At 43.6% G+C, this 27,498-nt stretch overlaps 1 protein-coding gene across 3 annotated transcripts in view; it reads left to right on the top strand.

Annotated features, from left to right (window-relative positions):
• SGK1 (serum/glucocorticoid regulated kinase 1) overlaps positions 1-19,420 on the top strand; it is an 80,768-nt gene extending 61,348 nt beyond the window's left edge. The window contains exons 1-12 of one of the 3 annotated variants that reach the window (XM_009688858.2): positions 11,176-11,653; positions 14,869-14,944; positions 15,413-15,488; positions 15,932-16,036; positions 16,524-16,607; positions 16,712-16,843; positions 17,126-17,238; positions 17,436-17,559; positions 17,900-17,995; positions 18,119-18,274; positions 18,373-18,462; positions 19,203-19,420. In XM_009688858.2, coding sequence (XP_009687153.1) covers positions 11,620-11,653; positions 14,869-14,944; positions 15,413-15,488; positions 15,932-16,036; positions 16,524-16,607; positions 16,712-16,843; positions 17,126-17,238; positions 17,436-17,559; positions 17,900-17,995; positions 18,119-18,274; positions 18,373-18,462; positions 19,203-19,370 — 1,254 coding nt within the window. In that variant the 5' untranslated portion in view covers positions 11,176-11,619 and the 3' untranslated portion in view covers positions 19,371-19,420. Of the gene's footprint in view, positions 1-11,175; positions 11,654-14,533; positions 14,708-14,868; positions 14,945-15,412; positions 15,489-15,931; positions 16,037-16,523; positions 16,608-16,711; positions 16,844-17,125; positions 17,239-17,435; positions 17,560-17,899; positions 17,996-18,118; positions 18,275-18,372; positions 18,463-19,202 lie in introns of those variants that run through there. The other 2 variants (XM_068938377.1, XM_068938376.1) reach the window with 2 other exon arrangements.
• Positions 19,421-27,498: the final 8,078 nt, after the last annotated feature.

Below are 27,498 nucleotides of genomic sequence, written 5' to 3'. Positions count from 1 at the left end.
GCCTAGCCCTAGAGCAGGTCAGCCTTGGCTTTGTTGAGCTGAGGTTTGGAGATCTCCACGGATGAGGATTCCTCTGCCTCTTTAGGAAGCTGTTTCCCGGACTGTGCTACCCTCCTGGTGAGCACTTTTTCCCTGTTGTCCAGTCTGAATGCTCAGCTTGGTGACATTGCCCCTTTCTGTGACGAATGAAAAGAGTTTTGCTCTGATGTCATCGTAGCTCCTCTTTAAGTAGTCATTGGCTGTTGTTCAATTGCCTTTGGCCTTCATCAGATTAAACAACCCAGCTCTTCAGCCTCTCCTCACAGGCTATGTGTACTAGACCCCTGACCGTCCCGGTAGCTAGCATCACTGAGCTCTCTTCAGTTTCCTGACAACCTTCTTGAACTTAGGGGCTGAAACTGGACAGAATGTTGCATATTCTATTTGACTCCAACCTATGAAATAAAAACATTAGAAACTGTTCTCTTTCACTCTGAGCAATTTTGAAGATCACTTTGAGCTGATGATGTTCCTTTGAAGATAACTTTAGTTGAAGATGTTCCTCTAAGACTGCTGACTTTGACTATAAGCAGCTGGAAACAAAGAAGGCATGAAAAGAGAAGATTAAGTAAAATGCAGGGAACAAACTAAGGAAAAAAAGATCACTCCAAGGAAGAGTGGAAAAGATGGAAAGAAGATAGAGGAAAAACAAAACTGAAAAAGGAGGGGAAGGAGCAATATAGAAAATTATGCACTATCAATATTGTTACACTCTGATCCAAGACCAGTATAGACAAAGGTGATCTACTTAGCAATTGGAGATGAGCTATGTTTAAAATCAACTAATCTAGCAAGTTTCATCCACCAGAGAGGGGAAAGCCAACGGCAAAAAGAGTCCTCCAAACAATTGGCCCACTCTACCTCTCACTAAATATCCTACTCAGGAGCTTTATCATGACAGCCATTGAAATGTGTCTTTCATTTGTTTCAATTAAGTTTTTATAACCATGTAAGAATATTACATTTTGGTTATGGAGGAGGAGGTCCAAAATATCCTTATATCAGAGATTTTCTGCCAGTATTCTGTGCTGCCAACTCACCCTAGTGCATCCAGGTTTGCCTCCATCTTCCAACTGATTAAGGAATGACTGAACAAGGAGAAAGAAATCAGAAATTTGAATTTGTCCTCCTAGAAATGCTATTTACAATCTTCCAAAATGATGAGTAGATTGTCCATACAAGGACTTCCTCTAAAAGTGACTTCATTGCATTGAGGACATGACACTACCTTCCTCACAACTCCGCAAAGATCTTACTAACAACAACTTGCTCAAGACCTAATGCCTAAGCAGAACTCTGCTTACACAAGAAAAACTGTCATATTTTTGGACTTAACTTCTGCAAAAGAAGAAATTAGTCATGTGATAAAACCAGAGGAGCATGCAGCCCTGACATCACAGCTCTTGGGAGCATACTCCCTACCAACCAACACTTATGTAAAGACGGGGGAGAAATTTCCCTCCTGTTAAATCTGTGCGTGGTAAAGCAGTATTTTGAAAGATAGGGTCAAAAAGTGCTTTCATCATGTTAGCACCTTGCCGTTTTCATAGTGCCCATGGGACTGTGTCACGGATTTTTTGGAGGCAAAGGAGAATCAATTCCTGTCAGAAAAGGCAGTCTGAAAAATAGCTTTATCTTTTTTATAGAATTCAGAGTATTTGTTTATGATTCTTACAGTTCAGAATAATGTTACAATCATCACCAGTTTTAGTAGGGTATTGTGTTTTGCATGACCTGTCGTCAGCTGTTGTGCAGTGTTGCTATGCGCTAATGCTAACAGCTGTTGTGTTTCACTCCAAATTAGTGCCTTCCTTTCACTCATGAGTGAAGTAATACCTATACACAGGGCCAAATTCCACTTCACTATGGAAATGCCCCCAACACAAGTGAAAATACTACCAAAACAGATGCTTTGCACCCATTTCCTGATCAGTCACAGGATACTTCCTATTTCTATATGGAGTTCTCCACTTACTCCCACACAAGTTCCTTTCTTCTAGTAGTCTAAATATTTTGTGCGGTGAAAAGGATTTAGAATCTCACTTGTTCCACATTTGGATAACTCAGCCCTATAGAACTGTCAGGATGCTGAGACATGCTTGTAAATGATGGCATATAGCCTGGAAGACTGTTTTTCTTCCTGTAAAGACAATTCAAAGTAAAACATGAATTCGAAATCTATTTAAAGATCTTCTGGGAAAATGATAGCAAGCGATGAAAGACGATAATTCACAAGTCAATAGCTGCGATATAGTGATAAAACTGGAAAAATAAAATATTTTTATTAGTTCAGTGTTCTTAAATTACTATAAGAACATACGAATTGCCACTTTGATACAATCACTGGTACAGCTGGCCCAGGATCTCATCTCTAGTAATGATCAGTGTCAGATACCACACAGAGAAATTTCTTAGCCTGGAGTCTGTGAAGTACTGGTAGCCTATTGAACATCGGATGGTGGGATGGAAAACTTATCACAATTTTTCTCTAAGTAATCATCACAGGAAATGAAGAAATAAAAGTAACGATATTGAAACATTCTTGAAAAAGGCAAGTGAGTGAACATTAAAAGCTTAGACTAATTTTAGTTGGTTAGGAATTAAAACTTTATAGAGGTATTGTACAAGGTGCTCCATGGGTAACTTTTTTTCAGAAAAACTAAGTAATCCCTGCACTGACAGAAGTTGAGCAATACTGCTAAAGGGGAAGGTACAAGAAACTCAGAAAAAGTCAGAGAAGTTGTTTTTCCTGTCCTGTAAGGCAAAAATAGGTTTATGCAGCAAAATGAGATCTGAGGTCTCAGTCTCACAAGATTCTTCTATATTTAAAAAAAAACACATCATCCGAGAATAAAAACGTGGATAAAGAAACAAAACCTCATTATATCAATGGATTAATGTTGGTTCTCACAGTTTCTGACATCATAACATCTTCTCCCCAAGAGCAAATAATATTTCCTTGTTAAGCTGTCTTTTACAAATGTGTCCACTAATTCATTAGGCAGTATTGTACATATAGGTATGTTTCAGCGAACACCGAAGTGCATAAATAGAAGTCTTTTTATATTATTCTATGACTCATGTCACATGGCCAAAGAAACACGAAAGTTTACTAGTTGTGATTGCAGCACCTAAAGAAAAATACTTGAAATAACCAGGGTGAATGCTCTGAGGACTGTATGATTACAGATCTCTCATCAGGGTGACCTCACATTAGATGAAAGAGTTAGAAGTTCTGTATATAGCATTCAAACTAGGAAAGTTCAAGAAGCTGCAACAAATATATATTAAATGAAAGACATGACCACAGCCATAAATATATACACACACATAAAAATGAAGATGAGAAGAATGGGTTCTGTAAAAAACACTTGAGTGTTACCCTGAGCATAATTTATAACTGTATATTATCCATTTGCAAGCAGATCAAGTGAAATCAAAAGAAGGATTATGTAGATACAGTTACTACTCAGCTGCATTTTGTACATGTGGTTCTTTGTATATCTTATTCTTTCATATATCAAACATCGACAGAAACAGATTTTCTTCCTTTCTGAAAAATTTCCTTCCTCTCTCTGCTCTTTCCTTGTTTGCCTCTATGGCAGTTTGTGAAAAGAATTAAGAATCTCAAAGTTAGAGAATAGGTCAAAACTAGAGCATGATTTGAAAACCTCGTAGAAACTGGGAGAAGAGGCCATTTGACTGATTCAGGGTCCAGTAGTTGAGATTCAGCTGCTCTTTTGAGTCAGTCAATCTGGGACAGTCACTAAATGAGCAAAACTATTTTCATGCTAGTTCAGTGCCGTGTAGGAGGTGGGTTGTAGGTCTAATGAACCGAGCATGGGATTAAAAGTCACAAGCCCCACAAAACGTTTGCTCTATTTCAGGCTCATCATATGACAACGACCCAAGACTTTTAACTTCCTCATGTCCTCATTCTTTAAAATGTCACTGTTCATATTGGCCTGCATGAGGACTTTAAGATCTTTGGATAAAAGCATGCAAAAGTGAAAATCATTACTAAGTGAAGATCATTACTAATAGCACTAGTAACAAAATTCCATATAACCGCAAAGAAGATCTCAGTGCTATGCTTTGCAAGTAACTCAAGCTGCCTTTGATAGCTACACTATGCATAGTCTTTCCGTAATTAACATATGTATTTGCTTTCACTGATTAATCTGGTTACACAAGTGGTATAATACCAAATGCCAAGTCTGCTTTTCAGTCCTCCATTTCACCGACTGTACTTTGCTTAACCTCTTTATGTTTTAATTTCGTCATCTGTAACCTCACCTATATTTCTAAAGAACTTTGATATCAACAAAATAGGAAATGCTAGATAATATTTCCAATATTGCAGCATACTGAAACGTGTTTGGGAGGTACTATAGTTCCAGGAGTTAATTTTTCCAATGTCCTATTAAGAATGCATGGTGATGGTTGATTCTCTTTCTTCTGTTCTTTTTTTTTTCTTTCTTAACAGAATATTCTCCAGTATTATTAAACCTGCCTTGTAGGTTTAATAATGCTGATCTTCTGGTCAATGCACGATATTCAGCTAAGCAGAGCAGAAAGGTGTTCTGTTCATCTCACATCAGGTATCAGGTATAGAGATTAGTGTTATGCTGAAAATTAGGCACTCGCACACCGCATCCGGCAGTATTGCAGTATGCTAGACCTGCTCTGCCCCATTCCTCTATGCAAATATTTCCTGAAAAAATAGTGTTATAAGGTGGGATAGAAACTGATGGGAACTGTTACAGAAGTATCAGCACCTATTTGGAACTTGGCATGCTTCCAGATCTGTATGCCTTTTCATGAACTTAAAATGACAGGGCAGCCCATGTACGTAAGGTTAGTGGTACTATCCTTATTGTTTGCCTCACACACTAAGTAGGCTCGGCTGTGTATCTGCATCCAGCTTGAGCTGTGTCAGATGAAGAGGCTGTACCCAGCTGCTCGTCAGCTGGCTGACTAAAGGGAGTCGGTGGGAGCTCCCATGTGGAGGTCCACCAGCCGGTCCAAAGGGGTGGCAATAGCCAGCATGTGGGGGAGGATGAGCAGCTGCAGGCGCACTGGGTGGAGGAAACTCTTCAGCTGGCCTCGCTGAGGCTGAGGAGGTCATCTACTCATTGCATGATTATGCGTGGGTGTCTGTGCTTGTCAAAATCTCCTGACTCCTTGAATCAGATGAAAATTTTGAGATAGTCAAGCCAGAGTTAAGTGAAAAATGCCAAGAAACCTCAGAGGTGGAGTTGCTGGACTTGGTATATGTAGCAGCAAGTAAAAGCCTGTGCTGTGCGGATGCCCAGGCTGGATGTTTTAGTAGCTCCTTTTGGTCCTGCAGCTTAGAAAACCTGTGGCCAAAATGTTCAAGCTTGGCTGCCCAGAGTTAAGCTCTTCTTTGTGGAATCACGTAGAGCATTTACAGTAAAGTAAAGGCAGCTTCTATCGCAGTGAATGAAACTCGTATCAAAGGTTTACAATTTACATTAGGGTGTAAGGTGTTAAGAATCTTGAGCTAACTGATATATTACTTTCACAGTGTAGGGAATGACTGAACAGGTTTGAAAACAGCATCTGAAAGTGAAAAGAAGAAATTCATGGTGCAGACATTTGTGGCTGTTTCTTTCTGTGTGTGCCTGTGAAATAGCTAAGGGACTTTTTGTTTTACAGTACTATCCTTTGTGGTGATCTTGTGTTGTGGGAAAAGCAGTTTCCTGGCATTACTGGCATGCTGAATGACAACAGGTGATGCTACGAGTTATCAGCTGAATTAGGACACAGTTACACTTCTTTCCCTTCCCCACAGTTGTGGATTCAGGTCCTTTCTTGAATCACAAGAACTATTTTTAGGTTTCTGTGTTTCTAACTCCCACATATTTCAATGTGATTGGTACCTCCTGCTCAGAAGTGAGCTACGGTTGTAGTAATAGTGGGTAACTAGATAGGATTTCACCAAAGTAGAGAAGATGCCTGCAGTGTGTGCTTTCACTGAAACCAATCTTGCTATCCTAAACATTATATTTGCTTGCAATGCATGTAGCTGCACAAATGAGGTTGGCAGATATGAAATATATACTGCTGAACAGAAATCTTTATCCAGTTATTGGAATGGGAGAATGTTAACTTTGCATTTAATTCTTGGTTCTGCCACAGACTTCCCTGAATGAGTCACATTGTTTACCTTACAGTTTAATTCCCACTTATATGAAACAGAACTAATACTTCCATACCTCACAGAGCTGTTACAAGAGCAAGGCAACACTGTGTAGAGATACATCAATTAATTCCAAGAAAGCTGGCATGTTGTGTCTATCCAGCACAATAAAACACCATGTCGAGTTACTAGATTGAAGCCAAGCTGTATCATTAATCCTTGAGGAGCACTTTGGGGCATTGTACTGATGTTACAAGTCTTTTTGCAGGCTCACAGCTAGACCGGACAGAACCAGGTAAGGGATCTCTGAATATTGGGTGTGGTATTTAAACTTGCCCTAAGATTTTATCTTTTTGTATAAATAGATATAAATTTAAAAAAAAAAGTCAGAGTCTCAGCTCTGCTGGGATATGCTGGCAATATGACTCTCTAAAATAATTCCATATTCTTTATGGGTGACGCTTAAGCAATACCAAAAAGTCATCCATGATTCAAAATAATTGCTATCTGTCCGAGGGGCTTAGGCACAGATTCTTTCAACTGAACACTAGACACTGTCTAATTCAGGCCACCGGTGGGCTAGTTGCCTCTGGGGTGCTTATTTCTCTCTTCTACCATTGGTGACTATACTACTTCAAATACCAACATTTAAGAAGACGAAATATATAAATGAATGAATTCATATATAACATACATACTTTGACTCCATTTTGGACCATTTGCTTAGGGTAGAATTAACACTTCTTCCCTTTCCCTCTAGTTTAGACTCATTATTCCACTCTCAGAAGTAACCCCACTGAAAGTAATGGACCTAGGTAGCTAAAAGGTAAATGTGGCCAAAATAGATAGATCACTACAAATACATATCCATAAATAAAGCCTTGTTTTGTATGCATGCTGTGCATTCTTCTGCCCAGGAAGCCTCCTACACTTCCTGAAAGAAAATCTAGAAATACTGAGGCATATTAAAGCAGTTGGCATAATGGCAAGGGACATGGTAGTGTCACCAAGAGGAAAAGCATCAAGATCTGATGTAAGCCTGTTTTTAGTATGCTTCTGTTTTCATACCCAGCTTGTCAAAAATCCAAGTTGCTGTCTTGAGTTAGCAGCTAACTGAACCTATCTCTAGCAAAAAATTCCTCTCTTTGACTAATTTGCTTACTATTTATGGCATTTGGTGCCTTAACTCCAAGGCTGCTGGAGGGCTTACAGGATTAAAGAGATCTTTCTTTTAAGATAATGGAATACAATGGCGATGATGGGGCTTTTGTATATACATAAAAGGCACTGAGATATCATGGTTGCAAACATCCCATGAAGTGCTAGATGAAGAGATAAGGGAAAGACAGATGAACAGATAACTAGTTTAGATCAGTTATCATGAGTATTTTAGCATATGTGTATCAAGTGAGAGGTACGGGGAAACATCTTTAAGCCATAACCTCAGCAGAAAATGCCTAAATCCATCTCTGCTGTTATTCCTCAAAAGCTACAGTTTTCAAAAGAAAACCTGAGTGCTGGAATCATCAGATAGCACATGCTTCACTGGGAACTGCATACCAGCTACTCACATTAGGTTGCCTTGTGACTAAAGGAGACAAGCCAGGAGAATTCGTAACAGGTTCATTAAGAACCTTCATTTTTCTCACAAGCCTCTTTTTATCACCTCTCCACCTCTCTGCTGTTCGTCTCCTTTGCCATGCTAGTGTTATTCAGTTCTGATAAGACCAAACTCTCTTCAGCCACAGCGTATTATAAGTTCATAACAACAATAATGAATTCAAGTATATGTCATTCAACCTGTATGCCCTTTATGAGGACTCAAAACTAGAGAAGCTACACAATAGTGCAATTAATTATATTAATCTTGGCAGGGGGCAACTCCGAGGAGGGCATACACTTGTGCTTCTTGAAAAGCCACCCCTGTCTAATTCTTACTGGCTGAAACACCAGAAGCATTTGCTCATAACAATCGTAGTGACAACAACTAGGTTAGCCTCGAATCAGTGTGCTAGAATTAAAAAGGAATTTAGTGGCATCATTTATCAGCTATTTTAACTCTAGGTCAGTGCAGCTAAAGGATGCTGTAATTTTCCACTGCTTTCTACAAGGAAAGGAATTACTTTTTCTTTACTACAGCCCTGCATCACTCTGTGATCCTGTGAGCATAATCCCTTGGCACTAAAGCCTCTTATTGACAATGCAGTAAACCTGCTCCATAAGCATCTGAAAAGTGAAATAAAAGATGTTCCAAATTTACGTTTGGCAAAAAAATAACACTGAAATCAATTAGATGGTTCCAGACCAATAGGGGTTTCAGTCAATGACCCTCCTGTCAGAACAATGTCTAGCAGATCTGTTGACAGCATTCTGAATTTTAAATTGCTGTTGGGGTTATTATTAAAGCTGTTACTTAGTTCCCATCTATTTGCTGCAACTTGTAGACATCATTTGTGGGGGCAGCCGGAAGGTCTTAACTGAAAGTTTTGGCTGTTGCATGTGAAACTTAATTACAAGGTCAGAGACAAGAACTTGTTTGTTGGGGATTTGTAGGGGGGAAAATTAAAGCTTTTGAGGTTTTACTTCAGAACATAGATGATGTTAGGCATGCAATCTCCTCTTGCATTTGGGGGCAGGGTCATTCCTGCAGTCCAGTGTTTAAATTACATCTTTGTGTAATTAACCCAAATACTGCTGAAAATATTTGCAGAATTTTGGGAAGCTTCTCTCCAGGGTCAGCCAAGTAATTCTAGGAACAGGTCAGCCTGCTGCCTACAAACTATATCCTAAAGACTAGATTCAGAAAGGTAAGTAAGCAGGTATTCGTTTGTTTAGCATTGAATTCATGGCTGAACTGAAGTCCAGGAACTATCTGAGAATCTAAGGATGGAAGCACTGAATTGCACCTAGAAATCTTGCTCTACCAATGAGTACTGGGACAAATACAGAGGAGGAGAGTTCACATCCTCACGGAGAGAGAAATTATCAGATGGGGCTGTCGAAGCCTTTGGCCTTCCTGAAGGGCAAGAGGGAAAAGCTTCGTTGTGGCTAGTAAACGCTATCAGACAGGACTAACAACCACCCCAGATGAAGAAATCCTTCACATAGTGTGAATCCTCCAGGGAGATGAATTTGCACAGGCCAGTGACTGCTGAAGATGCCTTGAACTGCACAGGCCAACAGGCCCGTACTGGTGATGTGTGTGGCCATTCTGTTAGATAAATCGAATCACATCCCTACAGGCTTTAAATTGGGCATGTCCTAATCTCCGTATCAGCGGCATCCTATGGTCACCCATACCTACCTCGTATTGCTAAGCCTGCATGGTGTGCCTGCTCTGCCCTTATGCCCCAGTTGCCAGTGGTTCCAACAGAGCCTGTGTCTTGCTTCATTTTTTCGCAGAACCCAACAGTTTGGGGCGCCAGCCTTGACCCTGGTGCAATGAATACCTGGTCCTACTTTTACATGAAATGTAGTCATTTGACAGTTATGTTTTACGGCATATTTATAGCGTTAGGTTATTAATGAGTTCTCTTCTTGCCAGTAATGAGCAATTTCTGGGGTTCTGTGAGCTGGTTGAATTCTGTAAGTACAAAACCACTCACACACCACTTAGAAATACAATATAATAATCTCAGAATGGAAGTATGGGGTCAGACCCAAGGCCCGTGTACCTCAGTATGGTGTTATCGGCACCAGCTATCAGTGGACGCTAAAGGAAAGAACAGCCAACAGTTCAGTGACGTGTCCCCAGACAATTTGTGGCCCCCAGGAATTTGTGGTTCGGGAATCTCTCAAGTCAGATCTGCTGCCTTTGTAGTCAATAGCCCTCAACTGATTTTTGTCTATTACTTTGTCTAGCCATTCTTGAAGCCATCCAGTCTTTTTGGCCCCCACAGATCTTGCAGCAAGGAGTCCTATAACTTAAATATTTCTAGTGTACAGCTTCCCTTTCCTTTCCTTTTTTTTTTAACTTCCAACTTCTATTTTTTTATTTGTACTACTTTCCAAAATAAATAATTTACAAGTTCAGGACTCTTAATTTGTCAAGAATGTTAAGACTGAGGGAGGAGTGCAATGTAAGAGTGCGAAATATTAGAGTAATTATTCAATTCTTCTGTTGTACTTGCTTTTTAGCAGTACACTCCTAACCCTCAGTAGTAGCAGTGACTATACAAATTCTTGATGCAAATCCTCGCAATGTCTCGAAAAGTTCACGAGGTGTAATGATACTTTTCTAGAAAACTGATGCTTTTCTAGAAGACTCAGCTCTTGGAGTAATGGGATCGCTAGGCACCTTTTGCGCACTTGCACTCCATCTTCTCAGTTGTAAGGTTTTCGCTGCCTTCATTATAGGGAAAAGTTTGAAAAGGTAACCTAAGGGAACTGAGGTTTTTAAGTCAAAGCAATGACTTCCGAGAACCCTACTCAGGACTTTGCAACGCTGCCTGTATTATAAATAATAACAATTCGTCCCTCGGGAGGAATTCCCCCCTTTCGCATTACAAAAAAAAGCGTTCGCGATGTGAAAGAGCGCGTCGACGGGACGGCCGATGAGCGAGACCCCGAGACGGAGGAAGGACGCTGGCGGCGGGCGCGGGGGGGCTGGCGGCGAGCCCGGCTCCCGGCCCGCAGGCTGCGGCAGCGGCCGGACCGGGGCCGGGGTTAGGGGCCGGGGCCGGGGGCAGCGGCTGCGCGCGGCGGGAGCGGAGCCCGGCGGGCGGGCCGCGCCGTCGGGGCTGTGCGCGCCGCCTTCCCGAGCGGAAGGCGCTGGGTGCCAGGTCGGAGCGGGGCGCCGGTCCCAGCCCGGCGCTATCCGGCCGGCAGGGAAGCCCCGCCGGGCGCCGCGCCGGGGGCAGAGCCGCCCCGCCGGCAGCAGGCAGGGCCGGCAGCCCCCTGCCCCCGCCTCGGGGCGTTTTGGCACTGAGCCTCGGGGGGAGTGGAAGACCCCCGCCCCACCCCCTGCCCCCCCTCCCCTTGCAAGGCCACTCGCGCTGCCGTGTCGCGTCCTCTCCTCCGTGGGGAAGGGTTATCCGCTGCCGGCAGGTCAATTAGGGCCGGACCGGCCCCCCGCTCCGCTCCTCCCCCCCGTTGCCGGGTGTGTGTGTGTGTGTGTGCGCGCAACAAACTCCCGCTGATTACAGTAATTTTCTGGGCGATGTTGCAATGGGGCAGAGTGTGCGGGGCGGCCCGTGCTGAACTTTATAACGCTCCTGCATGTAAATCGCCCTCGACACTGCGCTCATAAACGGGGCAGCAGGGACGCAGCTGGCCTCTCCTCACTCACCGCCTCCCTCCAGCCTCCGGGCCGGCCAGGAAGGGGAGTTATTTGGGATTACAGCAACGGCCGGGAGCCCAGTCACAGCTTCAGTGCACGGCTCAGTGCTGCCGTGCTTGGGATCTTAACAGGGAGCGCCATGAGAGGCAAAGAGGAGAAATCTTCGCTGAAAGGTGAGTTCGCCTGTGTGACGCCGGTGCTACCGGCGGGGACACCTTCCCCGGGCAGGGCAGCGCCTGAGAGGGTTTTTAAACTCTTGCTCTCGGCGGGAGAACGAAAGACATCCAGCACCGCCCAGTGTAGCTAGCGCTGGGTGAGGAGGGGGTGCTGGCGGAGGAGTGGGGCACGGGGAGGCAGAGGGTGTGCGGGGGGGAGAGGGGTGGTACAGCCTGGGCAGTTTTGGGCACGGACATGGGGCAAAGGGGCCAGGAGATTTGGCAACAGCAACGGAGCCCTTGCAAAAGGCTGCTGCAAGGCGGGGGCAGAGGCTGTGGTGCAAGCGGCGGGCGAGGGCAGCAGCGGGGGCTGTGGAAGGGGAAGGCGCCGGCAGCGGACGGGGCCGCGGGGCATCTGCCGGCGGCGGGGTCCGGCCCGCTGCAGGGGGTCTGTGGCAGGTTGTCCGAAAGGCCGGGGGAGGCTGTGCCGCGTTGAGAAACGCTTGCCCCTACGCACAGCTGGCATGTGGGTACGTTTAAGCCAGCGCCGCCGGCGCAGGGGTTGCGGAGCGCCACGTTGTTGTTCAGCCAGGAGGGAGATGACAGGGGAACGGCGAGTAGGAAAAAAGCACTGGGAGGACTGAAACTCTGGGTACACGGAAAACTGCGAGGCTCAAGTATTTTTGACAGCAGCAGCCTGAAAGCGCGGGGGGGGGGGGCAGAAGAAACTGACTGCTCCTATTCCTATCTGCTAGGCTTTTTCTTTGTATCTGCTTCTGTTAACGAGAGTGGCAGTTTTTGCAACAAAGTGAAGGAAGTAACAAGTGGGAGAAGCTAGCGCTCCGCCAGCTACAGCCAGCTTTGCCATGCTTCTCCCGGCCCCCTTCCCTGGGCTCCTGTTCCCTTGCAGTGCCCCGCGCTGCGGCCGCAGGGCAGCTCCCCCATCGGCGTGGGGAAGCACACGGGCAGCTCTTCCCAGAGAGGAGTGGAGCCGGCAAATTCGCGTTTTCCCTCGCTTTGAAGCAGCGCTTTTTAAAGGCTTGCGCCCACCTCCCAGGGGCATCTTTCCACTCCTGGTCATCTCTGTTACTGTGCGGCGCCGTGCTCAGGATGCGCTGTAGCCTTTGATGATTGCTGTGCTCGGGTGCTGTTCGTGTGTGCCTGTGTGCGTGCCGGAAAAGACGATACAGACAGCTGCCAAGTTATGCCGCCCAGCGGCCGTCTTGTAGTTGCGGGGGGAGGCAGCAGCAGCGGTGCAGAGAAAAAAAAAGAAGGAAAAAAAAAAAAAAAGGGCTCCAGGCGGGGGGAGGACGGGGGCACGTTGCAGCTGGAGCTGCTAACCGCAGCCCAGTGCTCTTCGCTCAGATTGCAGGGCGAAACAAATGCAGAAATAACTCCCCGTCGCGTGGAAAGTTCCACTCGCCCGTGGCCCCCCCCCCGGGCCACCAGCCCGGCTGCGAGGGCTGGGAGCGGGGACGGGCACGACGCGGCAGCGCTGGGGTCCCCCACCGCCGCCCGTCGCGGCACCGCTGCCCCTCGCGCTTTGTGCGCGCACCGGCGCCTCACGCGTCCTGCGCGTCCGTAAGGAAGTGAGTTAGCAATTAACTCCTGGGTACATGGTGTACCCAAATGACCGTGTAAAGTGGAAACAAAAATTGCGGAAAGTTTTTTTTTTTTCCTCCGCTTTCTTCACTTGTGCAGTCCTCGATCAGCTTCTCATCTTTTCTAGAAGTAGAACTCTGTCCTCCCCTGTCACCCCCCTCCAAGTTCAGGGGACTGCATTTTTCGTCCCTTGTTTCCCTTTTCGGCGTTAAAAAGGGACTTTTCTTTTTTCTTTTTCTTTTTTTTTTTCCTTTTCCCCTTCTGTAATGTCCCAGCCAGGATCAGGGCAGTGCACTGAAGGGACATTCGTTTATGGTCATTATTGAAAACCGGGCAGGAAATCTTGTTCTCCAGAGTCATTGCGGCTCCTTCAAGGAAACGTCAGCGGCCCTTATCGCTGCTCACCGGGGCGGCGGGCCGGCGGCTCCGCCAGCTGCGGCACCCGGCAGCGGGCGCAGCCCTAGCCGGGCTGCTGGGGGCACCCAGAAGAGGTGCTCGTCCAGGCCAGAGCAAGATAAGAACTTTATATAACCGCGTCTTTAGGCCGGAAAAAGAAGGGGGGGGGAGGAAGGCGAAGAGAGAGAGCTGAGCCCGCAGGAGTGTGCTGTGCCAAAGAGAGGGGGTTGGTGCTTCTCTCTGGACTTGGTAAGAAACTCTGGGGAGTTGTTGGCTTTGGTGCTTTTCCGTCCTGCTTGCGCCGCTGCCCGGGGTGGGGGCGGTGGAAGGGGGCTGGCGAGCCCCGCTTGTGCCCCAGGCCGCAGAGGTTCCCTTTGAAGCTGCGGGCTTTGAGCGACGGAGTGCCAGCATTTGCAAGCAATTAAAGGGGGGCACTCGATGGTCATTCTTTTGCCTCCTGCTATTGAAATGCACCGAGCTCCGGGCAAGAAAGCAGAGGCAGGTAGTGGGGGCCGCGGGAGGAGGGGGCGGCGGGGGGGGGGGCAGCCTCGCCGCGGGGGGCCGGAGGCACAGAAACAGAAAGCCGTGCCCCGTCCTGCCCGCGCCGGGGGCAGGAACACCCCCTTCCCCCCCGGGCAGAGCAAAGACGAAAATGCCCGCGGGAGACGCAGCCGCCCTGCCCAATGCAAAGCAGCCCGCCGGGGCCGGGCGGAGGGCGGCGGCGCCCCGCTCCGCTCCGCACAGCCCCCGGCGCCGGGGGGGCGCCGCGGGCGGGGCAGCGGCGGCGGCAGCGGGCGGCCGCCCCCGAGCGCGGCGGGGGGACGGCGCCGCCCCGCCCCGTCCCGTCCCGTCCCGTCGCGTCCCGCCCCGCCCCGCTCCGCGCCGCCGCCACTTAAGCGCCGCCGGGCTGGGCGCGGGGCACTGCGGCGCGGGCAGCCGAGCAGCGCCGAGCACCGCCGCTGTCCGCGATGACGGTGAAGGCCACCGCTGCCGCCGCCGCCGCCGCCGCCGCCGCCACCACGGGCCCCGCGCTGAGCTACGCGAAGATGAGGGGGATGGTGGCGATACTCATCGGTGAGCGGCGGGCAAGGGGCGACCGGCTTTTCGGAGGATGCTGGGGTTTCCGACAAGCAGCGGGGCGAGTGTGGTTTTTGACGGCGCAGCCTGACTCGAGTTGGTCTTAACGCTTACCGGTGGCTTAATGATTTTTTTCCCCTCCGTGTCTTTATTTTTAGCTTTCATGAAGCAAAGAAGAATGGGGTTGAACGACTTCATTCAGAAGATAGCCACCAACTCCTATGCATGCAAGCAGTAAGTATTAAAAATTTCGGCTGGATTTCACTAACAAATATCGCTATCTATTGTGAGACCTAGCAACAAAATGTTTGCTTACTGTAATACCTCCAGCATGACTATTACAGAAGAGGTAATTGCTCTTCCTCAGGTATTACTCATTTCATCACAGATCTTCATGGGCTCGGTTTGGGACCAGTCAGTTGAACTGGATTTCTAGAGCTCAGTCCCCTAATTTGAGCTATTCCTACAGTATATATACATTTTGCTGTATGGCGGAATTTACCTTCACCAGATTCATTTGACTTCTTAAGTCGAATAGGTTGTTTCAGCTGCCTTCTGTAATACACCAAACTGAAATTCATTTTTTGCAACTGAAATTCATTTTTTTTGCAAGTGCGATACTTGCTTGCCCTCTAGTGGAAAGATCTGCATGTCTGAAGCTTATGGTAACTGTTCTAATAATGGATGCTCTTATCCTTGCAGCCCTGAAGTTCAGTCTATCTTGAAAATCTCCCAGCCTCAAGAGCCTGAACTTATGAATGCTAATCCTTCTCCTCCAGTAAGTAGATTTTACTGTGTGAAGCATTTTTAGAACGAACCAGTAGTAGAAACATAGTTAAATTAGCATCACAAGGGTTACTTTAGTTCAGCTCCTAGTTCACTAATGCAATTAGAAAAAAGAAGTAATCAGGTTAGAATAAATATTTTTCCCCATACTGAGAGCAATATTTAAAAAATAAGTTTAATTGGTTGTAACTTCATTATGGAATGTCACTAAGAGCTCAATAAGATTTAAAAAAAAACTCTATTGCTGTTATACTCTTCTTAGGTAGTACAAAACAGTTTAATGCAACTGGCAGAGACCTAGATTACATTTTTAGTAGAACAGAGTTCTCATATTCACTTTCAAGATCACTTGATTTATATGTAAAAAAGAGACCTATGGTCAAGACTCTTATTACCGAGCTGTTTTAGTAAATGTTTGTCTCTTCGCTTTTCTAGCCTAGTCCTTCACAGCAGATCAATCTTGGCCCATCATCCAACCCACATGCCAAACCATCAGACTTTCATTTCTTAAAAGTAATTGGAAAAGGCAGCTTTGGGAAGGTAAACCAATTTTTTTTTTCCCCTGTAGTTTAATCACTCTTCAGCTCTTGTATGTCATGCTTGCGGGTTGGGCTTTTACGGGCTTTATTAAATGAAATTTAAAACATTTAAAATGGAGCCAAAGCATCCCCTACTCCCTAGTGCCTGGCTCCCTTCGTAGCTGTGAGGTGTTTGCCCTGGGGTGGTCAGAAGAGCAAGGTGCCTGCTTGGTCACAAAAGAGCAAGGGAGCATGAAGTCACTGGTACTTCAGCTTGGAAGAATATATGACTTGCTTTTGGAAGAGAAGGAAACAAGGCATATAAATCCCTGCTAGATTTATTCACAAGGGTGGTAATAGTGTCAGGCATTTACAGCAAAGTGTTTGCACGTTCAACCAGAGGACCCTAACGGTACTCAGCAGTTAACATCAAGGATTGTTTCCAGTTCTGTTTACAATTTGTCCTGTATTTCAGTGTTTTTCAGTTGTGGGATTTTAACTTCTTTCAGGTTCTCCTTGCACGGCATAAGGCAGAGGAACAATTCTATGCTGTTAAGGTCCTGCAGAAAAAAGCAATCCTGAAAAAGAAGGAGGTAAGTTGCTTCTGAGTGATGCTGTTGCAATGTCCGTGAAATAAATTTTTACTGCTGTTGGTAAGCAAATAGTGTCACTAAATACTGATTTCTTATGTTTTCAGGAGAAACACATTATGTCAGAGCGCAACGTTCTGCTGAAGAATGTGAAACACCCCTTCTTGGTCGGGCTTCACTTTTCCTTCCAAACAGCAGACAAGTTGTATTTTGTCCTAGACTACATCAATGGTGGAGAGGTAAGCATCAAGAAAATGAGGTAGTATTTCCTACAGTGTGCACATGATGGTAGCGTAGACTTTTCTCCCTTTCTTTTAAATAAAGAGTTCCCAGGGGAGAAGTCATGGGGGAAAAGTTATTAGAGTTACCGTCTCCAGCCTGCCAAGTTTTGAACTACCAAAGGATCATTAGGCCACTTCCTGCTATTGTTCTCTCTAGCTATATATGTTGAGTCTAATTAAATGCATTGTTAACAGGCTTTGGCGCCATTTACAGAACTTTGTTCTTTCTGTCTCCTGTAGTTGTTCTACCATCTCCAGAGGGAACGTTGCTTCCTGGAACCGAGAGCCCGTTTTTATGCTGCTGAAATAGCCAGTGCACTGGGCTACCTGCACTCCCTGAACATAGTTTATCGGTAAGCAACGTCATTCAATTTGTCAAACTAAAAAAGAAAAAAAATGCATACTTTGTTTAATATGCATTAAAAAGTTGATCTTAGTTTTAGCTCGCTTTTGAGTAACTTGCAACTTGATGAAGTTATGTCAACAGCTACACCTAAAATACTCTCGTGGTAGCTCTTCTAACACTTGTATTCTTTATCTGTTGCTACAGTGACTTGAAGCCAGAGAATATCCTGCTTGACTCTCAGGGGCACATTGTCTTGACTGACTTTGGACTCTGCAAGGAGAACATAGAGCACAATGGCACGACCTCCACCTTCTGTGGCACGCCGGAGGTAGGCTCAGCCCTAGGCGCACACAGCGGTAACGAGCCTTGCCCTTGTTAGCGAAAACTGCCATTTCTGATGTAGATTTACAGCAGACTAGACCAGGGGACGATATTATGGGTCTCAATGCCAGACTGCCGGTGAAGACGTGTAGAATGCATGCATAACAGGCAGAGTGGGAGAGAACAGCTTTCAAGCTGTCTCCCTGCATATGAAGAACATAAAACTTCCCAGTAGCTTAGATACTGCACTTATACAGTTAGCGTCCCCTTTAGTGCAAGAACATAGTGGCTTTCCTAATTACAAAGCCCCTTTTGGCTAAAAGGGCTCTCTTCCTTCTTTTATACAGTATCTTGCTCCTGAAGTTCTTCATAAGCAGCCCTATGACAGGACTGTCGACTGGTGGTGCCTTGGAGCAGTTTTATATGAGATGCTTTATGGCCTGGTAAGTAATGAACAGCCCTAGTGGCAGATCACACTACCTTCCTCTCGGTTATTGTGCTGTCAGGAAACGTGTGCCCACATGTCAGCTTTATTAACTTCAGTCTCTCCTCTGTCTTTCCCACAGCCACCTTTCTACAGCAGGAACACAGCAGAAATGTACGATAACATCTTGAACAAGCCGTTGCAGTTGAAGCCAAATATCACCAACTCTGCTAGGCATCTCCTGGAAGGCCTTTTACAAAAGGATAGGACAAAGCGGCTTGGTGCCAAGGAGGACTTTGTAAGTGCACACTGTCCAGTTCCTGTATGTAGCGCATGAAGATGACATATTACTTAAAGTGCTTTGGTTGAATTAATCTATTTTTCTGTCTATAACAGATGGAGATTAAGAATCACATCTTCTTCTCCCCAATTAACTGGGATGATCTCATTAATAAGAAGATTACACCCCCTTTTAACCCAAATGTGGTATGTATCACTTCTAATTATGGAATGTATAAAGAGTGTCTTTTCTGTTGTCTTTGTGAGGTGCCTAGGAGCCAAAGGGAACTGGCCGTATTGCTGTGTTAAAGGAATACAGTTTTTTCTTTCCTTGTTGCTGTCCAGACAAGGTTAAAATAAGCGGTAGCTGACTCTTTGTTGATGGCTAGTCTAAATTTAGCTGTTCTTTTGGCCTCACACAAATGCTTCATTTGCATGGCTATTTTAAAATAATCCTGGCCACCCCCATTTTACCAATGTGGGGAAGATAAGGTGTAGAAACTAAGTGGCTTCCCAACCATAGAGTTACATTTGGCTTGTCAAATCTAACATGCAAGAACAGGGATCTGTTGCAGAGGTTACTCTCTTCTATTTTCTGAGCGCTTTTAAAACTACATATAACAACTTGCCCAGAGATCAAAGTCCTGCCCTGTAAACTGCTGCATGGGAGAGTGGCATGTTTGCATTTGGCTTTTGTTGCATGAGCTTAGATGGAGGGTAGTGTATTAAATTGAATCATCTTGTTTTTAGTGAGACAATATGCAGCAGGATACAAAAAAGGTCAAACTATAACGGGCAAAGGCTGTAAAACAGTGAGCCTGAGGTGATAACACTGTGAGTCTCCATACAAGGATTTTTGTCCCCATTTTGAATTGAACTGTGAACTCATGCAAGATAGGCAGGTTTGGTCTAAACATTTTGTCTTTCCTTCTCTGCTCGTTCCACAGAGTGGCCCCAGTGACCTGCGACACTTTGATCCTGAGTTTACGGATGAGCCAGTCCCCAACTCCATTGGCCAGTCTCCAGACAGCATCCTCATTACTGCCAGCGTCAAAGAAGCTGCTGAGGCTTTTTTGGGCTTCTCGTATGCCCCACCTGTGGACTCATTCTTGTGAACACTTTGTGTGGTTTTTTTCTTTTTTGAATAATAATAACTATTATTTTTTATTTTTGTTTGGCCTTCTGGTTGAACTGCCAGTTGACCAGTCATCTTGAAACAGAATTTGCACATTTCTACCATGGCAGCTTTGCAGCCTTAATTTCAACTACACTGTTTGCTGGAAGCTTTTTTGAAGAGCACATCTCTCTCTAAATGAGCTTTACAGGCTTTTCATTTCCATTTGTTCTTCCCCCAAAGTGGTGCTTTCTCCTTGGGAAAGAAAAACAAACAGAAGTGACTGCTGCCATAGACTGCTATGGCAGATTGTAGGAGTAAGAACAAGCCGTTTTGAAATCATGTTCTGAAAAGCCTTGCCTGAAGATCTATCCAAACGTGATAAGGATTTATGAAATGTGCCTTTTTCTGATGAGATCTTGTTAGCTCCAAAGCTTTCCCTGTTGCAGAGTGTGTTTCTCAGTTCATTTATGTGGGTTTACTATGTGAACAAATGGTATGTGTGTGGTCTGCGTACTACAGATGGACTTAGTTTAAAGCATCAATGTGACACTTGCAGGATACCACAATGTGGGGCATTGTTTGTTTCTTCCATATTTGGAAGATAAATTAAGTGTAATTTTGAAATTTTTTTGTAATTCTATACAGTCAACTAAAATTATTGAAATGGGCTCACAATTACTTGTATCCAAATGCTTGAAGAAAGCATTGCTGCTATGAAAAAAGATTTCTATTTTTAGAAAGGGTTTTTATGGACCAAAATGCCCCAGCTGCAGTCGGTCAAAGCTGTTGGTCTCTTTTTTTTTTTCTTTTTTTTTTCTTTTTAAAGTTTAAAAGATGTCATCTGTAAAATGGGCATTATTTATGGTTTTGGGGGTTTTTCATTCCTGATTGTATGTACTGTAAAAAAAAAATATATATATATATATATCTGTACATTCAGTTGTAACTCTAGATGTATATTTAAACTTACAGACTTACTTGTAATGTATACCATCATTGTAATGTAATATAATTAACATGGTTATATGTATCATATTTTTTGTGACCAAACCCATTGGTTTGCAGTAAAATCTTGAAAAATATTGCCATAAACTGTGTCATTTTTTTTCATTTTAAAACATTTTTCACTTAGCCTTTTTTCCATGAAGAGTTTCAAGTAGTGTTTTCAAAAAGTTTTAAGAACAAATCTGAGCTGCCAATCAGATAAAATGCCTGTGTAATTTTACTTAGGTAGGTAAAAGTTATTGTATTGAGGTACACCTATACAAATCGTAACACAGATGCGCCTTGCCAGAGTCCTTGGTCTTCCAGACGTGGATATCAGTGTGGGTATATGCTTTTCTATGCAGTAGAATAGTGTTCCCACTTATTATTGTGGGTTTCTCTACCTCTAACAAAACAATAGTACTGCTCTTTGGTGTAGACAAAACATAATTACAGTTGTGGAATCAAGTCCTTAAGTTAGCTATTGTATAACAGACTTGTTATACAATATAATTTTACTGTTATGCTGCAGACATGATAAAAGCAGGTTTTCATAAGGCTGACAGAAACCCTTTGTCCCTGTCCCTCCTGGAGCACAGGCCATTGCTATAGCTGTTGCAGCAGGAGTAATGCGCTGCATCCTGAATTTCTAATGGTAACAAAATTTGTATTGGGATAGCAGATTTGACCAATAATAATATACTTACTTGGATAGGGTACACACTCGTTTTAAAATCGAGCTGTTAACCCTAAGTTTTTATTACTGAGTCCTGGTGAGTGGTTTGTAAGAGGGACTTGGGATCAGCTTTTGGCCAGGAATTAAAATTATCACTTCTTTTGGGTGAGCCCACTCAATTTCCTTTTCTGCATGCTGATGAATGGTTTCTTTCTTTGCGGGACTGAGCATCTTATTTACAGCTCCCACCATCCACTGGTTAGTGCAGTTGGTGGTATCGGCAATTTGGAGAATCAAAATGATGATTTATTCAGAAAAACCTGGACAGAGAATCAACTGCAACTCAGGCTACTGCAATACTGTGTGTAAGCCAAGCTCTTGTACGGATGATTTTTGTTCATTGTATTTCTGAGACAGGAGCTTACAGCAACTTCCCATCTTTTATTATCTGTTGCAGATATGAACAAAAACACTGTATGCCTTCAGCTATAAATCATGTCTCTGGAAGACTACATTTTTAGCTGAAAATACTAATCTATAGCAGCTAAGAAACTCCTCTGCTTTCCAGTCATGTTAGTATAATTAAAGAGAGGTAGCCACCTCATCCTCAAACAGCTCCAAATTCATGAGTTAATAAACCTTTTAATTCTGTACTGACAAGACATGCAAGATCTTCCAGTGCTTTAATGTGCCTGAAACATCTTTTGTCATGATGATTTCTAGGCCGGAGTTGTTAAAATTCAAAGTACTAATTTGCACCTACAGAAAATGAAACTGTACTTGCTAAGTGACTAAATTTTGTGATATCCATTATCTTTGCCCTACAGCATTTCCCAGGCATTAGCAAGGTGCTAGGTGTAGATATGCAAGTTGAGAACTGCAGCCCCAATGTAGCAAAAAATTAAATACTTTCTAACGTTTTTTAAGAAAAAAAACACGGGCAGCATTAATGATAAAGTAGCGTGGAACTTCAGCGACTCAGAGGTCGACCTTCATGAATTTCATGAATGACAAGTAAATGGTATAATTTTAATGAGTTACTTTTAAAAGCAATCACTCCATTTGTAATTTTAACTTTTTTACCATGCCTTAACTAATTGTACGGTTGCTGTTTTGTGCACAAGTTTGCACTATTAGCAATGAATATTCAGCACATGACAGCGCCATGTTTCAGTGTGTTCACGGAAAGGTGAGTGATCTGTCAACATTTTAAATCTCTGAATCTAACGCAGTACAGCCACACAGAAAGGGAGATGCTGAGTTTATGGTAGTCCATGGTTTGTTGTTGTTGTGGAGGGGGGAGGGGGGTTGTGTGTTTTTGGATGCGTATGTGTGTGTGTGTGTTTGTTTTAACAGCATGCCCGGCGGGAAGGTCTAGGTTTCCTTTGGAGAAGAGTCTCTGGACTCAAAAGCAAAGGTCTAGGATTCTTGAAACCCTACCTGTCATAGGCTTTATGTGTTTTTGACTAAGTGCTGCATCTCAGGTTCAATTTCACCCTTTTGTAAGATGGAAGCAATGATCTAAATTTTCTGCGGGTGGCAGTGTTGTAACAGAGCTTGGGTAGTTTTAGTCAGCAGAACAGCTGACCCCATGAAACTGAAACTAACATTGTGCTGTGTATTGTATGGTGGACGACCATGGGCCCTAATATATACCTTTGAAAGAGTATATTGATACACACACATAAACATTTAAATGCACAAATTCAGGCATTTCATGTTGTTTAGTCTGTACGACTTAGCTCTGCCTACTACAAGCCACATTCATTTCATGATCGGTAAGAAGTTAAGTGAAGCTTCTAAGTGAGGACTGCATCTTTCTCCTGTTCCCTCTAAAATCAACAGAGCAGCATAAGGCAGTCCGGCTCTTAAGCAGGCATAAGTGGGAGGTGCCTGTTTCTCCACCAAAAGATTTTCAAACCTTAGTCTGTGCCCTTCTTCCGTACACTTCTCATAAGAAGCCTATTAAAATTAAATAAGAAAAGCAGAACTCTTGTACAGCTTTACATCTCTAGTGAAAAATATCTCAAATGAAGGACACTGCTCAGAAAAGAGCTCTGGATGATGGTCCTAATTAGGCATCTCACCTGAGGTACCAACAGTTAGGTGAGATGAATCCTGGCCCATCTGCACTAAGCTACAAAGTGAATTAAAATATTCCACAGCATTACGCTCCTATTTTACTCTAGCACAAGCTCTATGGATGTTTATGTGCTATCACATGGCTATAGCTATCCCTTGCAGAGCTAATAAAAATGGTTTAAAGAGGGTTCCTGACACATCCCACATTTATAGTTTCTGGTACCAAGACCAACATATAAAAACTAGGATAAAATTTTCCATGCTGGCTGGAACTGTCTGTGGAAAGTTTCTGCAAAATGCTTCCAAAATGAGAGCAGACCAAGAAAAAAAAAAAAAGTTGTTTTGCCATTTGAAAGAGAAAACTTTAAACAGTGCAGAAGATGCATTGCATTTATGTTTTGATTCAGAGATAATCTGGCCAGTGAAATACTTTATTGTCAGGTAAGGCACCAAATGAAAATTTTTTTCCAGTAACTAAATTTTAATAGCTGGTGGCTTTTCTGTAAAGATATAGGTACTACAGTAATGTTACATAATCATTACATATTTCCATTTGGTCACCTGTAGTTTTGTGAAGTAAGCTTTCCAACTTTTGATATTTACAAGCCCTGAAGAGACCAGAGGTCTTTTGTTTATTCAGGAGTTTCCTCCTGCTCCTACGTGGCCAAATAAAATGAAATAGAAAAAAAAAAAAAGAGTGGATCTCTCCACTTGTCTGCAGGATAGGTACAGTACAGATGGCCTGAGTGCAAAACTTGCGTTTCACTGCCTTGCCAGAGGGCCTTTGCTCTGCTCTTGAAGGCCTGCAGCAAGGGATAAAGAAGGTAATCAGCCTCCATGTCCTTTCAGTCCCTAGTCATTCTACTGGGTACCGCTGCCCAAAAGTTGTGTTGGTGGCACTTGTATGTGTGACATTTGATCTGGAACTGAAAACCCTTTGAGCTCTCACTAGTAGTGGCAATATTTGCTAGTTACTATCTTCAAACTATAGCTACCTACAGGTGAAAGACTCCCTCCTGCTGCACTGCCCAGCTCAGAGTCCTCTGATCACCCAGGGTTCATTCCCCTTGAAGGCATCCAGAGATTCAGTGCAGGAAGGTGGCATGTGCTCGTGAAATTCAGTTTAGACCAAGAGTGACATCGTGTGGTCACAGCAGTGCAGAGTTCAGCTTCCTTCTGGAGGAGGAAGACAGAGTGACTGAGTACTTGGTGACATGAAGGTCTGGTAGCTCATATATCTGGGAAATGATGCCCTTCTGCATCTACAATATGGATTGCTCTAAACTGCTATTAATTATGAGACAAGAATGATGTCATAACTCAAATTCCTCTTCCACTCAGACTTTACTTCCCAGGGAGAGACAGTTTTCTTTCCTTAAGCTGTGCGAGCCTTCATCAACCCTTCATCAACCCATCAAGGGGTCATAAACCCTTCCTTCTGTCAAATGCATTCTCCTCTGTAACATCCCTCGCTGGATCCACCGACCTTTCAGATGCACCCAGCTGACACAACAGTTTCCAGTAGTTTACGCTAGTACTGCTTATTCACTGTGTAGATTGCCTCACTGTTTACTTACTGCCTCCCTCTAGCAGGTGGGGAGAGCCATCTCAAAGCTGTAGCAAATGAGCACCGATAGGCAAGAACAACATGAACACCTCCCCTCTCCCCCATCCATGGCCATCCATGGCCATCCATGGCCTCCATGATCAAGGCCATAGCCTTGATCAATCGGTTCACTAAAGACCTGTTCACTGGGAGGATCTGAGAAACTCGATGTACGGTTAATGGTCTCTCACACATTTACAAAGAGGAGATATCCCAACCAACAAACTACCCCTTATGAATGTAATATATGAAGCACACAAATAAGTGGTTTATAGGATAAAGCCTAAGCCTTCTTAGACTTCATCCTTCTCTTTCAGCACTCGTAAACATCCTTCCTTCTGCTCTTTAGAGTCTATATTTGTGACTGTTTTCTGGTGATATCCTCAGATTTTCTATACTCGTCTTCCGTAGGCTAGAAAACTTAATATTCCTTATAGTGTATTTCAATAGAGATATAGTACATAGTCATATATTGTTTAAAAAATATATGGCAGGTCAGTTACCATTTTTGCTTTTCCCAGGTAAGCCAACTCATTAGTTCAAGTAAATGCACACATGGCTCTGAAGATAGCTCTGCAGCTAATCTCTCTCCAGTTAAAACATATATGGCATATAGAGCAGTCTTCTGCTGAGACCTGTGCTGTATCAGTTCAGTTACACATGCTAAAAATAGCCTTTGTGTAGATTTGCACAGTTAATGATTGACTGTGCTGAGCTACACTGAAATAAGAAATAGAGATGATATGTGGATATAACTACCTTTTCTGAAGAGACAAATAACCCACTTGCTTCTTTTAAGTGATGGCAGCCCCACAAGTTATGGGACATGCTTCATTTAGTAGTGGTAAAGAGGGTCTCAGATGTGACTTTTGTTTCCAGATCTGGGTCTGAAGTTTCTCGTTACTCTAGAACTAGAAAGCATCAGCTTCAGGGGTCTCGTCATACTGCATAGCCTGGGCGAGAGGTCATCCTTAAATTGAAGAATCAGAGGTTGGTGGAGGTGTGGGTAAAAGCAATTTTATCCATCAAGCACAGCTGATAGGTGAGTTATAAGGTTATAATTTGTGGATATATTTTAAAAATAAATTTGTAGACTTAGGTTAAACCTTATAAGAGACACTCCTGCCCAATAAATAAGTGATTATCCAGCCACTACTATATTCAACCCTGATTATGGAATATCATCTCACTGAGACACATCAAGCCACACTTCAGGTAACAGTCTATGGCTAACTTAATTAAATCATATCACTTTCTAAATATGGGTCAGACATGGGCTAGTCAGCCGGCCTCCCTTTTCAGTCAATAGAAAGAAATAGGTACCACTGGGGGGCAACTGATCTCATCTGCATTACACAGAGACAATGTGACTTCTGGAGGGGATGGTTTCTTCCTATTGACTCTCAAGGGAGTTTTAACCAACTAGTAAAGGCTGAAGTTGAAGCAGACTTATCGCTCCTAAGAGATCACTTACCATGCACGTATTTTGCTCAACATAGATGTATATTTAGCAGGTAACATCATAGGCACATGGAATTGATACCAAAGTGTGCAGAACCAATTGAAAATCACACAGCTAACTAGATAGTTGAAGTATTTAACCTCTGCAGATGCTGATAAGTCTTGCAAGCAACTAAAAAAAATCAGCAAAGAAAAAAATATATTTGTTTAAAACACCACTGCAAGCCAGTTGAAGGCTTATTGGATATAACTATTAACAAATTTTCAAAGCACAGATTTTTAAATTACGGTTTACAGATGACTAATGATATATTGCTCCTTATTTTGTGGTCACTAAAATGAAATATTTCAGCAGCTCAGAACAAAGACAGAAGAAGAGCAAGCAGTTTATAGAATGAAAAATGCTGGAGAATGAAGTGTACGGAAAGCAAAGGAAAAAAAAATTGTATTTATAAAGCACCTATCACCTTGACTGTCTGTCCTGAAATATACACAATACATTAAAAATGATTGCCATAACATTGTATCTCTTGGCATGTTACCATCATGCAAAATACAGTGACAGATAATGTCAGAGTGCTGGAAATAGATAAGATATCGGGACACTCCATTAGATAATTATTTGCAGAACGTCTAATGGAGGAGTAGTTCTTGCGTGAAATAAGGCCAAAATCTACAGAGAGTTGTATTAAATCATGTAAACCTGTAAAACTCTTCCTGGCATTTTTTTCATACAACATGAAAGCACAGTTAGTGGAGCTATTCAGCTAACATGGGTCAAGCCAAACATTTGATGAAGGTATGTTACCACCTGGGTTAAAAAATAATTCATGAAATGTTCATACTAAAATACATTTGTATTCATTCTAAGCCAGGTTACAGAGGTTTCCAGCACATTGTGGGCACATATTCCCTCCAGTTCTCCCTTTCTTTTCAGTGGGACTATTTATATGCATAAGAGTTAATTTGAATGCATACCTGCTCTGCCACTGAGTCTACTACAGACATTGCCAAAGCATTCAGATGAGCTTTTTTTCATGCCGTTTATTGTTGTCTTCAGTCCATTTCAGCTATGCACCTTTTGTTACATTTGGTTGTCCAGAAGTATAATTTCTGTTGATTTCTACATCATCTTGATCAGAGCTGAAGAAGAAAAAGTGACCGCAAAACTTACAAGTTACCTCACCTTAATGAGTTACTACCCATCAGCAGAGTAGTGGTAATGAACTGCATGCATACCATGCATCCTTGCCAAGGCTGCCAAGTAAAACTTTCAGGTTCAAGCTACCTACACGGAGGTTTACTCCACAGCTGGAC

The sequence above is a fragment of the Struthio camelus genome, chromosome 3, assembly GCF_040807025.1.
Source record: "Struthio camelus isolate bStrCam1 chromosome 3, bStrCam1.hap1, whole genome shotgun sequence".
NCBI classification, from domain to species: domain Eukaryota; kingdom Metazoa; phylum Chordata; class Aves; order Struthioniformes; family Struthionidae; genus Struthio; species Struthio camelus.
The sequence above is the reverse complement of the archived record's forward strand: the minus strand, read 5'-3'. Positions and strand labels throughout refer to the sequence as shown.